We start from the raw sequence: 15,038 nt of genomic DNA, 5'->3' as shown, positions 1-15,038 counted from the left end.
ACATCAACCATTTCTCCTGCACACACATACATAAAGAAGATTTTAAAAACACCTAATTCATACAGCACTCACATCCAGTGTATGCTCCAGTGGACTGTTGACCACAAAGGAAACATAATTATCACAAAATCACCCAGTACTAAATATCGCAAACTTCTAACTGGTAACGTTTCTGTACAGCACGTAACTTCACAGTGAGAGCAGCACCACACAAAAGGCCGGCCCTTTAATCAGTAGACACCATGCAATAGCTTCCCCGCTCAGATTTCACAGAGCTGACTGTGTGGAATATGAGTTTATTGTTCATGAACACGTCAAGTCTTTATACACATACCCACTCAAACCCCAGCCATGCTCCAAAATCCTTTCACATTGGTTTCCAGGTGAATGCCTCCAAAAATGTGCTCACAAAAAATATTTTTTTCATCTCCGGGCTGCCTGTGTGGTGTAATTAACAACCTGATGGCGCTCCTAATGTACTGAATCCTCTTACTGTACATCAACAGAGTCACTGCCATAAATTGGTAATCTAACGTCGTGATACATAATTATCTGGTGCTTTTAATCACAACAGCATCTTGCAATTTGCAATGGTCATCATCAACCTGTACTGTCCAAATAAATCTCAAAAAATACCGTGGTTTAAGACTGATTCCTGGGTGTTATCGGGTTTCTGAGGATGTACACTGCACCTGGTCTGAGACCGAACACGGGGCAGACACCAACCTCTGTTTCTCTGTGAACGGCCAACAGTGTGGTCCCTTTAAGACTGATGCGTGACCATGCAAACATACATCTTAAAGAGAACATTGCTTGTGGTACGGCCGGTTTGTTCCTGACGCAGAGCCAGACATGCACACAGCTCCGAGGGAACACCGCAACACTGTGCCTGCTTTGAGGTTGGTGACTGGGCTGTTCACCGCCGCTTGTCATCACTGATCCCATTCACGTGATTGAGTAAAATTGTGTTGCTCGGAAACTTCATTTGTGGATATTGCTGCACAGTGGTACTCAGTGAAGTGGAGGGCACCAAAGGAGATGAGGCGAAGCAAAAAGGTGGTAAATGGATGGTGTCAAGCTTTGAAGGCCTGCAGACTGGGAGGATGCTTCGACTGAGAGAGGTGAGGGGTCCCACAATTTGAAGCTCTGGGGAAGAATGAGGTGGAGCAGGAGACACTGAGAAATATTTATTTCAGTGCAGTGAAGGGAAAGGAGAATTATAGTCAGCAGTGCAGAAAAGGTCACAGCTCATCCAAATCCTTGCTAGATCTGCCTCTATTTAATAAAACATTGCTTTATTTCAGCATTTCAATAACTTCAACATCTGCAATAGAAAAATGATGTGGGCTTTGTAGTGGCCGCTTCTATGATCACCCACTGGTTTGAAATTCCGATGTATGCACAGTTAGTTTCTCCTGATGTCAAGTGAGGTACGAGGATATTAATTAAATTGGGAAAACTCTCTAAATGGTCAGAAAATCACAATCAGTTCCACCACAGAAACTAACTGGAGACCCCCCCTCAAACTCAAAATAAAAACTCCGACAAACATTCATCCCATTCCTGAGATATATTTTACATGTGAGTCTTAACCTGGTTATAAGGAGCCTCGTTAATACTGTATGTTCCCTAACATCATGAACAGAACTTCTGATGTTCCTGAGGACTAAACAGCTGGACGCAAGGATTCAACAAATCAAAACTCCAAGTTAATGAATCAAATCTCAGCCATGTTCCTCCACCAGCCTATTGCTTGTTGAACAATGTTGTTTATACAAAGGAGTCTGCAATGAGTCTGATATTTATGTGAGACTGTGAATTCTTTAGTTCAGTTTTTAGTCAAAGTCAAGTATCTTCACACAGTTTGCAATCACTTATCTGCTGCAGACTCCTAAAAGCCGGACAGATTGTACTATGTACATGGAGCTTGAATAAAACCGAGGTTAATAATGTCTGGCGTCTCTTTCAATTTTATGGAGACATTAACCCACTTATTTCAACAAACAGCCTAGCTTCAAAGCTGGAAACCTCTGAATTTATTTCATTTCCCGAATGGAAATCATCGTGAATCGGGAAATTATTTCCCCAAATGGCAGTGCAGACATGATGGGCCGAATGGCCTACTTCTGCTCCTACGGCTTAAGGTCTCACGCCGCTGGACACAGCAGGCAGAGCGGGATTACTGACTGGTCCAACATCAGCCTGCTTTTCTGTTCCATCTGGGCAGGGCCAACAATCAATCAGTGGAAGACTGGCTCAGGCTACCTGACGCCACACTGAGCCAGGCCGGGAGGACCTGGTGGCACCAGTGACGGAATATTTACTTCAACACTGTGCTCATTTTAAACATGATAACGTGCCTCTATATGTGTGTGTTTCTAGACGAATACACAACATTCCCTTTCCTGCGCTAACACAGGCAGCTGACAAAATACACAGAATACAGTGTAAGCAGTTCTATGACCTCTTGCCAGAGGTTGTTACTAGAATTCAAGCATGTTATAGAATCTAGCAAAGCTTTCACCCTGTCAGGTAGGTAAAGAGCACCAGTACAGGTCAGCATCGGCAACAATATATGTTGTACAGTCACTGAAGTATTTGTGGAGGAGAAGAAGCTGCGCAGAGTACAACAAAGCATGCACCTCTAGAGGGAGTCCAGCTTGGAACCGAATATAAGATCAAAGTTGGTGTTATTGTAACGACAAGGCAAACCTATCACTTCAGAGCATCTCACTTCTGAATAAAGTCAATCACACAAATCAGGGTTCGACAAATCACTTGCATTCCAAGCAGTACTTGTGGATCAAGTGTTTCAAGTTATCAGAATGAGTATCCCATAATATAACAGATGCACAACAAGGTAAATTTAGGAACCAAGGCTCTAAGCGAGACAGAAAGTGAGAAGGAATCTAAGAAAGAATCCTAAATGATTGTCCTTCAGGGCTATGGAAGCCCCCAAAATATGCAGAGGAGTCATGGGTCAGGGGGAGGCACCAACAGTTCAACGTCCGCTTAAACAGCAAAAAGCTCAAAATGTATCTGCATCTCCCACCCAATATTTCACACATTCACCTATAGGTTTACAACAACAACTTGCACTTACATACACACCTTTAATGGAATAAAACGTCCTAAGGCGCTTCATGGAATCGTTAAAAGTTACATTTGACACCAAGCCACTTAAGGAGATATTACGTGGACGTTGACTGAGAGCTTGGATAAAGAGGTAGGTTTTAAAGGGTCTCTTAAAGGGGGTAAGTGAGGTATACAGGCTTGATAGGTTCAGGGAAGGTATTCCAGAGCTCTGTTATAACAGCTGAAGAGACATAAACCAATGACAACTAAACAAAGAAGGATTTGCACTTTTATTGTGCTTTCCACAACCATCAGATACCCCAAAGTGCTTTACAGACAATTAAGTTCTTTTGAAGAGCAGTCACTGTTGTCAGGTTTGTGATAAAGACGAGATAATAAATGGACAGGATTCTCTGGTCCCTCAGCTACGTGTTTCTCGGCGGCACGCCATTCGCTGGCGATACGATTCTCTACTCCCGCCACTTGCCAATGGGATTTCCAATTGAAGCCACCCCACAGCGCCAAGAAACCCACAGGTGGCGGTGCGCTGCCAACAGGAACAGGAGGCTGGATTCTCCGATTGCCGACGCCAAAGTCGTATTCAGCGATTGGCCGGAGAATTAGTTTTGACGACGAAATTGGAGATGCCCCGCCCCCTCAAAAACGGCGTCATCGCTGAGTACACCGCACACCATTGGGACAGCCTCAGGACGTCACCTGAGCGCCCCCCCCCCTCCCGTAGCTCCGCCCCCGATGCGATGACTTCCCGACGGCATGGGGCGAGTGTGCTCACAGTTTTCAGGCTTTCGAGGGGCTGGTGGGAGTGGCGCAGGTGTGGTGAAGGGGGTTTCAGGGGGCACTATCTAGCTGGCCGTGCACATGTGCAGCCACGGGCCCGGCAATTCTCCATCATATCTGCAGGTAAAGCCGGGGGCTTTACATTGCGCAGCTGCTAGCCGCCACCGGGTGGAGCATCAGTGCGGGGGCAGCACTGACTTTCTGCACATGTGGAAGACTAGACATGTGCTCCGAACAGAACCTCAAAATTGGAGGATCCAACCCAGGCTATCCCAGCGGCCGGAGAATTCCGGCTATAAATGTTGGTTGGAACATTTCCCTTGTTCTTCTTTGAAAATGTGCCATTGGACCTTTTACATCCACCTGAAGGGGCACCCAAAAATAGATAGCACCTCCAACAGTGCAGCACTACCCTCAGTACTGCACTTGAGAGTCACCTTAATTATTTTTGCTTAAAGGCTGGAATAAGATTTGAACTCACGAGTGAGTGTGCTACCAACTGGGCCACAGCTGACAGTGAACTTCCTTTAGTACAGTAGAAGTAACCCAACCTTTCTACCCACGGTAAGGCATTAATTGTTATTGACCCCCAAGTGTACCAGCTCTTCATCTGGACCATGGTCTAATCCAGCCTGGAAACAACAATTTAAAACCATTGTCTCAACCAAGCTGCTTTGTCTGAATGCAGCACATCAAGGAACAGAGTCAGCCGTTCAGTTTGTGTTTAGGGTTATAGTAGGGCTGGACTTGTGGCCAGGGTTAAGTTTGGCTGCGGTTAACGTTGGGATTGGAATTGTGGATGGAGTTTGCATTTGAGTTGGGGCAAGCTTAAAGTTAGGGCTGGTGTGAGGAATGAGCTAGATCAGGGGTGGGCAAACTACGGCCCGCGGGCCGCATGCGGCCCGCCAAAGGTATTTCTGCGGCCCGCCAAGTCATTAAAAAAAAAAAAAAAAAAATTTTTTTTTTTTAATTTTTTTTTTTTTTTTTTAATTTTTTTTAAGGTTAATGGAGGCGGGCTGTTGGGTTACTTACTGGTATAGGGTGGATACATTGACTTGAGTAGGGTGATCATTGCTCGGCACAACGTCGAGGGCCGAAGGGCCTGTTCTGTGCTGTACTGTTCTATGTTCTATATGAGGCGCCCAGAATCATAACCGGGTGAAGTAATTATTTTACTTAATATGCTATGCGGCCCTTTGTGAATTGTGAATTTTTGAATGTGGCCCTTGCACGGAAAAGTTTGCCCACCCCTGAGCTAGATTATGGCTGGGGTCAGGGTTGGAGACGGGGTGAAAATTAGCCTTGGGGTTGGAGTTGGGATGTTTGGTTTGGGACTAAGGTTATAAATACATTAGGGTTAGAGTGACGGTTTAATTGGAGATTATACTAAGAATTGTTACATCAAACTACAATATCACAACCATTATATCACCGGACATCACTGTCGGCACCAGCCTGTGCCTCCTAATTTTAACTTTTAATTGCACTGTAATTCTGCATCCACTTGCCGGCGGAGATATTCTCTGGTCCTGATGATGTGGAGATGCCGGCGTTGGACTGGGGTGAGCACAGTAAGAAGTCTAACAACACCAGGTTAAAGTCCAACAGGTTTGTTTCAAACACGAGCTTTCGGAGCACCATTTACCTGAGGAAGGAGCAATGCATGAAAGCTAGTGATTTGAAACAAACCTGTTGGACTTTAACCTGGTGTTGTAAGACTTCTTACTGGTCCTGATGGCAGTGCAGCCTCGCCCACGTGGGGGTTTCCCGGAGACAAAGGGTGGCTTCAATGGGAATCGCCGTTGACGGGTGAAGGGAACAGAGAATCCCGCTGCCAGCGGACGGCACGCAGCCTCCCCACCGCTGAGAAAGTCGTGGCTGGGAAACTGCAGAATCCCACCCAATATCCCTCATAATTCGAGGGATCAGTGCTGATGATCCAATTGTTCTGACAATGTGTATTTAACAAACAATTAACGTTTAAGGAAAAAGCTGACCTCCAGCATTAACGGGGCAGTGGGTTTTGAATAAGAAACAGATTTAACAAGAGTTGTGTCATGTCTCAGGTGAGATCTATGTCTTTCCAGTGGCCCAAATTATCCACATTATGATCTTTTTTCTAACTTTAGTGTAATTTTTCCAATTAAAGGCAATTTAGTGTGGCCAATCCACCTAGCCTGCACATCTTTGGGTTGTGGGGGCGAAACCCACGCAAACACGGGGAGAATGTGCAAACTCCATACGGACAGTGACCCAGAGCTGAGATCGAAGCTGGGACCTCGGCGCCGTGATGCAGCAGTGTTAACCACTGCGCCACCGTGCTGCCTTATCCACATCATGATCAAGGATCATCCCAGAAAGGGCGGCAAGGTGGTGCAGTGGTTAGCACTGCTGCCTCACGGTGCCGAGGACCCGGGTTCGATCCCGGCCCTGGGTCATTGTCCGCGTGGAATGTGTGGAATTTGCACATTCTCCCCATGTCTGCATGGATCTCGCCCCCACAACCCAAAGATGTGCAGGGTAGGTGGATTGGCCACACTAAATTGCCCCTTAATTGGAAAAAAAGAACTGCGTACTCCACATTTATTTTTAGAAATCACCCCAGAACTTGAATATAGACGCGGAGACCTGTCATTACGTCTGATCATTCCTGAATAAGGGATTATCCCACAGTGAATGCTTCGTTGGAGGTTAAGCAGCTGGATATTCCCCTCTCTGCTCTTAATTAGTTCAACTAAGTGAACCATTTCTCTTTATCAGGGACACCCGACACCTATTGATTTCATACATCTCAATTGTGCGTGTGCACAAAATGAAACCAATAAAATCAAATCAAGGAATCCAATTGCCCAGAAACAGACATTAATGCACGGTAACAGTCTGCTGAGCAGATAACAAACAGTGCTTCTAATTGGTCTGTTCCGTCCAAAAATTAATTTGAAAGCTATGCCATTTCTTACTGACTACAAATAATCTCGTAGAGTGGAGCCATAACCATTCTTTATATATCCCTGTGTTCTGTCTTACAGTTACCCTCGATTCCCAAGCCTAGCCTAGAGTATTCAGCCCCGGGACGTTGCTGCAGGAGTGTCCTCAAGGTAGTGTCCTAGGCCCAACAATTTTCAGCTGTTCCATCAATACTCTTCCCTCCAACATAAGGTGAAACGTGATTATGTTTGCTGATGACAGGGCAAACAGGGTGGCGCAGTGGGTTAGCCCTGCAGCCTCGCGGCACCAAGGTCCCAGGTTCGATCCCGGCTCTGGGTCACTGTCCGTGTGGAGTTTGCACATTCTCCCCATGTTTGTGTGGGTTTCGCCCTCCTAACCCAAAAGATGTGCAGGCTAGGAGGATTGGCCATGCTAAATTGCCCCTTAATTGGAAAAAATGAATTGGGTATTCTAAATTTATTTTAAAAATGTTTGCTGATGATTGCACAATGTTCAATATCTTTCACACTCTTCAGATACAGAAGTGATCCATGTCCATATGCAACAATGCCTGGACAACATTCAGCATGGGCTGAGAAGTGGCAAGATACATTTATAGAACATAGAATTTACTGTGCAGAAGGAGGCCATTTGGCGCATCGAGTCTGCACCGGCCCTTGGAACGAGCGGCCCACACCTCCACCCTATCCCCATAACCCTAGTAACCCCACTTAACCTTATTGGACACTCAGGGCAATTTAGTATGGCCAATCCACCGAACCTGCACATCTTTGGACTGTGGGAGGAAACCGGAGCACCCGGAGGAAACCCACGCAGACACAGGGAGAATGTGCAGACTCCGTATATGCTGTGATCCAAGCCAGGAATCGAACCTGGCACTCTGGCGCTGCGAAGCAACCATGCTAACCACTGTGCTACCCTGCTGCCCACAGTAGTAATTTATGCCACATAAGTACCAGGCAATGACTATCGCCAATAAAAGAGAATCTTTTCTTGACATTCAATTCCATTATCATCACTGAATCCACCCCATTAACATCCTGGGGTCACCATTGACCAGAAACATAAATGGACCAGCCATATAAATATTGTGGCTACAAAATCAGGCCAAAGGTCGGGAATCCTAAAATGTGTATCTCATCTCATGACTCTTCTACAAGGCACAGGTCAGGACTGTGATGAAATGAGTGCAGCTACAACAACACTCAAGACGCTCAACAACACCCAAGAAAAAAGCAGCCCACTTAATCGGCACTCAATCCACCATCTGAAACATGACTTCCCTCCACCACCAGTGCACAGTGGCAGCAGTGTGCACTTGATACAAGATGCATTGCAGCAACCTGTCACGATTCCGTCAGCAGCACCTTCCAAACACAAGATCGCTATAGCCTTGCAGGATCAGCGCAGCAGATACATGGGAACACCTCAAACTTGCAAGTTCCCCTCCAAGCCACACAACATCCTAACTTGGAACTATATTGCCATTCCTTCAATGTCACTGGATCAGAATCCTGGAACTCCCTTCCTAACAACACTGACAACACATACACCACATGGACTGCAGCAGTTCAATAAGGCAGCTCACCAACACATTCTTAAGAGCAATTAGGGATGGGCATTGAATGCTGGCCATGGAATCGCTCACATCCCATGACTAAAAATGAAAGCATCTGTCTGAAACTTCCAGGATGCCTGTGATTATGCGATGCATAGTGAGGGGCAGTTCCCCTTGACAGGGGTTAATCAATTCGTAACTAACATAACTGACAAAACTGAGTCAACAAAGCAGCTTTTAGAGACTGGAAACACAACAATCTGTTCAAAGATATCACTAACCATACTAACCGGGAGAGCGTGCGGAGTCTTTGTTAACCTTGTGGACCATTTACGTGCAATGAGAATTTGGAATAGTTTGTTTCTTCCAAGACCTTAGAGGTTCTGAAATGAATCGGCAATTTCAGCCCCTCTCTTTCTCAATTCTCTAACCATCCCCTCTCTCTCTATATAAATATGTTCTCCTCGATTTCACTGCTCCTTTTCTAAACAGAAACCTCAGTCCAGTTTTTTAAGTCATCACAACAACTCTATGCCCCGCTCAAGCAAATTGCAATTCGCCCTTGAGTAATGAAGCAGGCAAAGAATGCCAGTGGATTTTTAGAATACAGACAATAAAGGGGAACAGTCATCGCTGTGCACTAGCCCCAGGGCCCCCGAGCTGGGAAACCCTGCCATAAGCTGATTTAACAATTCCGCTCACTGCATTGCACCACATGTGTTCTAAAACACAACGAGCAAGCTCAAGAAATGTTGCTTCGAAAGATTACTGAGAAAATGATTTGCAAAAGTAAACCGGAGAAGAGAATTTAGCAGTTGCGCAGAGGCAAAGTTTTCAGAATCTCACTCCTGACTTCACACCAAGGCATAGTCGAACTGTCCCCTCTCCAGTCCATCCTTGCTGTCAGACCATGATGAAGCAGGCATCCTGCTGTAGGGGTCCAGCAATATCCGAAAACACCGCACCACCAGAATAATCAGGAAAACCAATAAGAAAATCACAAAAGCGAATACGGTTTTTTGTTCGACTCCCATGGGCACCGAGTAGATGTGGTCCCCATGGAGGTCCATAGTCGTTGAAGCCAGCAGTTCATCATCTACTGTAGACACGTCATTCATTGTGGCAGTATCATTCATCCACAGGCCAACTCGTGCCGGGCTGCTAATTAGCTCTTCAAAACGTGAAGAGTAGATCTTTTATTCGTCATCAGTTTGCCACGGTCGCACCGGCAGATCGAGCTATTTACTCCCTCTGCAAAACAACAAACAAACAGTTAACCCTGTGATGATTCCTACAGGCCCAACCTCCCCAAAATTGCCTGACAGCAAGGCTCCAAACCAATTTGCAGCATCCAGCCCGATGCTGAATACGCAGGATTTTTATTTTGAAGCACATTTGTTTGACTGCAGAACTTTTACTGGAGGGAGCATCATCTGTAGCCTCGTGCGCTCTCTGGTTTGAAACTGAATGAAAGAATTGTCTGGAATCAGGGGTGTATGAGTGGATAGTGAGACAATCAATATAAAGAAAATTCTGAATCCAAACATCATGGGCGCGATTCTCCGCTTGCCGACTCTGATTTCGTAATGTTCAAAGGGCCAAATGGCCTATTCCTGGTCCTATTTCTTATGACCTTGAACAGTACAGTATTACCCAGGCTTTGACTGTAGGGGCCATCACAGCCAAACCTGACCTTTAAAAGTAAACTTAAAATTACTTTTTCCAGGTGTTACTAACAATGATCAAGCTTTGAGATACAGATGAACCCTGATCTAACTGAATGACAGAGCAAGCTCAAACACTGAATCATCTACTCCTGTTCCTAAGGTCATTCTTTTAGTTTTATGGCATTATGAGATTGATACACCAGGTAAAGCTGCCCTTGTTGAACTGTGCAGTCTCTAATTCTGAGGCGATGAGTAAAAAGCTGCCTTGCAACATACAGTACAAGGAATGACCACGTGTGCGATAGTTTTTAATGAATATCACTGGCAAGGCCAGCATTTGTTGCCGAAGTATCCTTGAATAGGGTGGCAAGATAGGCCACTTCAGAAGACAGTTTAGAGTCTTTGCTGTAGGTCTGGAATCTCATCTGGCCAGATAGACCAGGTATGGATGGCCAATTTACTAAGTGAGCAAGATTTTCAACTATTGATGATAGTTTCATTAGATGTAATCCCATTGCCAATCTGCGCCTGAAATACAGCTCGCCGCAGTTCGGAGTGGCCAATAAAAGCTGGGAGTCCTACTCCCGGGATCCATCTGATTCGCAATGCCTCGCGAGAGCCAACACAAATCTGCTTATTAGTGCGAGACAGCTAGTCTCACTTTAATGTGCAGAGTCCCATGGTACCTGAGGTTTTGGGATCTATCCCCTTCATCTTGGAAAACTCGGACGAGTGCTGTTTGGGGCTGGTCTCCACAAATGGGGACCAGATGGAATGGCACTCATGGGGGTCTCCCAGGGATGTGAGGCCCCCAGCTGTGTGCCCTTTGGGAAGCATGGTGCCCTGGCATTGCTGGTGCCACCTGAGCACCCTGGAAGTGCCAGCCTGGCACCTTGGCAGTGCCACCTTGGCATGTTCAGTGTCAGGTTGGCTCTGTCAGTGTGACAGGCTGGCATTTTTTGCACTTGTGTGAATGGGTCAGGGGTGCCCTGCGTGGGTGTTAGAGGGGGGATGGGGACCTTCCTACAGTGTGTTCAGGCTGGAGGGTGGCAGGGGCCTTGGCATCCTGATCTCTCGCTGCAATGTGTACAAAACAAGGTTATGTGGGGCTGCGAGTGCACACAACTAAACACGCTCGTTTGGGCTTTGTTCCCAATTAGTTGGGTTGTGCCCACTGTCACCATTACTGAAGCCAGCTTAATAATTCCAGATTTATTAATTGATGCTAAATTCCATCACTTGCTATGGTGGGATTTGAACCCGTGCCCTCAGAGTCGTAGTCTGGGCCTCTGGAGTACTAGTCTAGTGACAATACCACTGTGCCACCACCTTCAATATAGACAGCTGGCCAATAACAACAGCACATGTTAATCTTTTAAAAAAATAAATTTAGAGTACCCAATTCATTTTTTCCAATTAAGGGGGAAATTTAGCGTGGCCAATCCACCTACCCTTGCACATCTTTGGGTTGTGGGAGCAAAACCCAAGCAAACACGGGGAGAATGTGCAAACTCCAAACGGACAGTGACCCAGGGCCAGGTATTGAACCTGGGACCTCGACGCCGTGAGGCAGCAAGGCTAATCCACTGTGCCACCATGCTGCCCTCATGTTAATCTTTAAATGGTCATTGCCAATGAGAGATTCTGATAAAGGAGCAGGTCACACAGTTAATAAAAGTTAGTACTTAAATTTCAAGAGTATTGGGGTGAATTCTCTGCCGGTGGGATTCTCTTCTTTTTTTTATAAATTTAGAGTACCCAATTCATTTTTTCCAATTAAGGGGCAATTTAGCGTGGCCAATCCACCTACCCTGCACATCTTTGGGTTGTGGGAGCAAAACCCACGCAAACACGGGCAGATTGTGCAAACTCCACACGGACAGTGACCCAGAGCCGGGATCGAACCTGGGACCTCGGCGCCATGCAGGCAGCAGGGTTAACCCACTGCGGCACCGTGCTGCCCCTCCGGCAGGATTCTCTGATCCCACCAGCAGCGCACTCCCGCCCGCGGGTTTCCCGGCGACGTGGGATGGCTACAATGGGAAATCCCATTGGACAGCGACGGGAATAGAGGATGCCGCTGCTCGGGACGGGGCGCTGCCAAGAAACACACGGCTGAACAGGCAGAGAATTCATCCCACTGAGTCATGTTGGTAAAACAAAACTTTCTCAGGACATCGTTAAGTGTGTTACAATCTTGGAGATTTTCCCAAATTGTGGATCATGGCTGGAGAGTGGGCTTAATTTTCCTGTTTGGGGCTGGACTATTCAAAAATTCCTGAAATCACGCAGTGAGCCAGTTTTCAAAATGACTGGGTTCTTTTCTGACCGTTTAGGTGCAATTAGTTTTAAACGTTTTGATGAACTTTCATCAACAAAACATTGTGGGTTAGAAACGGTCTTTGCCAGTCATGTGAAACAGGCTGTATCACAACATCCCCATGTTTACCATCACCCGATATTTAGTTCCGTTGCTGTCAAGGGAATCAGATGTTTGTGTAACAAGTGAATGATCTGATACCAGCCATTTCACGCTACTGTTCAAGGCAAACTTCTCAGACCGTAAAACCCAATGCCTATCCGAGTTCAACCCACAGTTGGAGATGTTTCCGATATTAATCGTTCATGTTTTGGTTCTCCAAAGCCATTTTCAAATATTTCAGTTGTTCCTGTCAAAACCCAGTTGGGATGGTAGGCAGGGGTGCTGCATATAGTTGGATGGTTGAAGCTCCTCCCTGTGGGTAGTAAGAGTTCTGTTTTACTACACAACTCAGGCGGCAACACCATCCAACATTACTGCCCGATTTCTTTCCCTCTTCCTTTTCCTTACAACCAGCTCTCAGAACACCATCAGCAGTGTCAAGTACCCTCACCCCACCCAGAATACTGAGCATTCCCAAATGCCAAATTCCCCATTCCTAAGCATTGGCATTGACTTCTCTATCCAAAGCTCCTTTCTCCAGCTCCGTTTGCTGAGTTCCCATGATGTGATTAACATTAACGTCACTGTTCCTTAAAGTTACTGAGCCAAATGTGTTAAAAGACAGGCTGTTCAGGAGGGAAGCAATTTATACATCACATTTACATATACTTTGAGGTTACAATGTTCCAGAGTACATCATGTCTCTCTTACGACATTTGCTTCTCATTACAATATGATGCTAATGCCTTGGTAAAAGTATTAACAGGCTAAAATTCTAAATCTGTTTCCTTCCAGTCCTCTCAGCTGTCATTCCACCAATGGCCCATCTACAATCAACCAATTCACCTCCACCTATCCTATCCACCCGAAATAATTCTCCATCCCTCCCATCCGCACCTCATTCACCCCACTAAGACTCCATAAAGCCCCTCAAATATATATATATCACATGAACAATATGCATACCACATCAACATCCCTTTCCCCAAACTACACCTCATTCACCCCATTGACTCCCGAAGATTATTCCATTTAGCTTCTCAACACTGTGTCCACATCAACACCACATCAGAATCTTATCCAACAATAGCCCATCCAGCCACTTTACTCCAGTTATGGTACAGATTGGGTCGGTAAACACACATTCCACTGGCATTTCATTGGAACCTTATCAATTCCTCAATCACCCCGTGTGATGATATGATCTGCATACTCATCTGCCATTGGGCCAGAACGTCGGCTTACCATTGGCCCTGGTCGGTCATGTGCCTCTCGACCGATTGGCCGAGAGGCTGAGTTAACCACGCCTCTATCAACGAGGTATAAATGCTCAGAAGCCTGACGATCGTCCCTTTCCACTGTAGACGATCGCCAGGCTGTGTTCTAGTTAATTAAAGCCTGACATTGGTAAATCACTCGCCTCGCGTGCAATCGATGGTGCATCACCCCGCTATCTTCCAGCATTTCTACGGCAGCAGAAAAGGAAATTAAACTTTGAAAGCATGTCCTGCTCAGTCTAATTGGGCATTGCAATGCAGCAAGTTCCGCAGTTGTTTCCTGTTTCCCACGCGAGATGGGAACTGGCAGTGATTCAAATACAACAGAAAGACCAGCAACATGAAAATAAACCTGACTCCGAAAGATCCAATATTCTCCAGCCTTCCAAAATCTATACTAAGCCAACTCCAGTTTGGCTAAAATTCTGCTGTTTGCATCCTCTCCCACACAAAGCTCCACTCATCCATCACCCTGCTCTCAGTGAACAATCACAGAACCAAGTGAGCATCACAGGCCATTCCATAGCTCCAACTGAGTGTTGTACATGAGGTAAGAGCTTAAGAATTAGTAGCACAAGGGGCAGCATGGTGGCGCAGTGGGTTAGCACTGCAGCCTCACGGCGCCGAGGTTGCAGGTTCGATCCTGGCTCTGGTTCACTATCCATGTGGAGTTTGCACATTCTCCCTGTGTTTGCATGGGTTTTGCCCCACAACCCAAAAGATGTGCAGGATAGGTGGGTTGGCCATGTTAAATTGCCCCTTAATTAGAAAAAATGAATTGGGTACTCTAAATTTATTTTTAAAAAATAATTAGTACCACAAGTCAGCCAACTGGCCCTTCAAGGCTCCTCCCCCATTCAGTCCAATCACGGCTGATCTTCATCCTCAACTCCACTTTCTCACAATTATATCCATGTCCCTTCATTCTCTTAGTACCAAAGTTTTGTCAATCCCTAACCAGGATTTTCTGGTCCTGCCATTCCGGAACCCCCCTGCAAGGGATTCGGGGCCCAAGCAAAGTTCACCAACTTTCGGCGGGACTGGACAATTCTGATGTGGGGACGGGGCCAAAAAATCCACCCTTTGTCTTGAATATACACAATAGCTGAGCATCCACCATCCACTGGGGTAGAGAGTTCCAAAAATCCAAAGACGTTTTTCTGGAGAAATTTCACCTTGGACACATTCTAACAGTCGCGTCGTGCCCGACTTGGGGTGCAATGCGGCCAGTAAATCGCACAAGAGGCCTCTCGTGAGATTTAGCAGTCTTGTTACGCCTCGGGAGATCTTGG

The 15,038-nt window shown here is 46.1% G+C and overlaps 1 protein-coding gene across 2 annotated transcripts in view; it reads right to left on the bottom strand.

Moving 5' to 3' along the window:
• Nucleotides 1-7,674: 7,674 nt before the first annotated feature.
• LOC119953247 (cortexin-1-like) overlaps nt 7,675-15,038 on the bottom strand; it is a 29,279-nt gene continuing 21,915 nt past the window's right edge. For both annotated transcript variants that reach the window (XM_038777295.1, XM_038777294.1), the window contains exon 2: nt 7,675-9,631. In XM_038777295.1, the coding sequence (XP_038633223.1) occupies nt 9,235-9,516 (282 nt within the window). In that variant the 5' untranslated portion in view covers nt 9,517-9,631 and the 3' untranslated portion in view covers nt 7,675-9,234. The remainder of the gene's footprint in view (nt 9,632-15,038) is intronic.

Source organism: Scyliorhinus canicula, chromosome 18 (assembly GCF_902713615.1).
Source record: "Scyliorhinus canicula chromosome 18, sScyCan1.1, whole genome shotgun sequence".
Lineage (NCBI taxonomy): Eukaryota > Metazoa > Chordata > Chondrichthyes > Carcharhiniformes > Scyliorhinidae > Scyliorhinus > Scyliorhinus canicula.
Note: the sequence above shows the minus strand (reverse complement) of the source record. Positions and strands in the feature narration are given on the sequence as shown.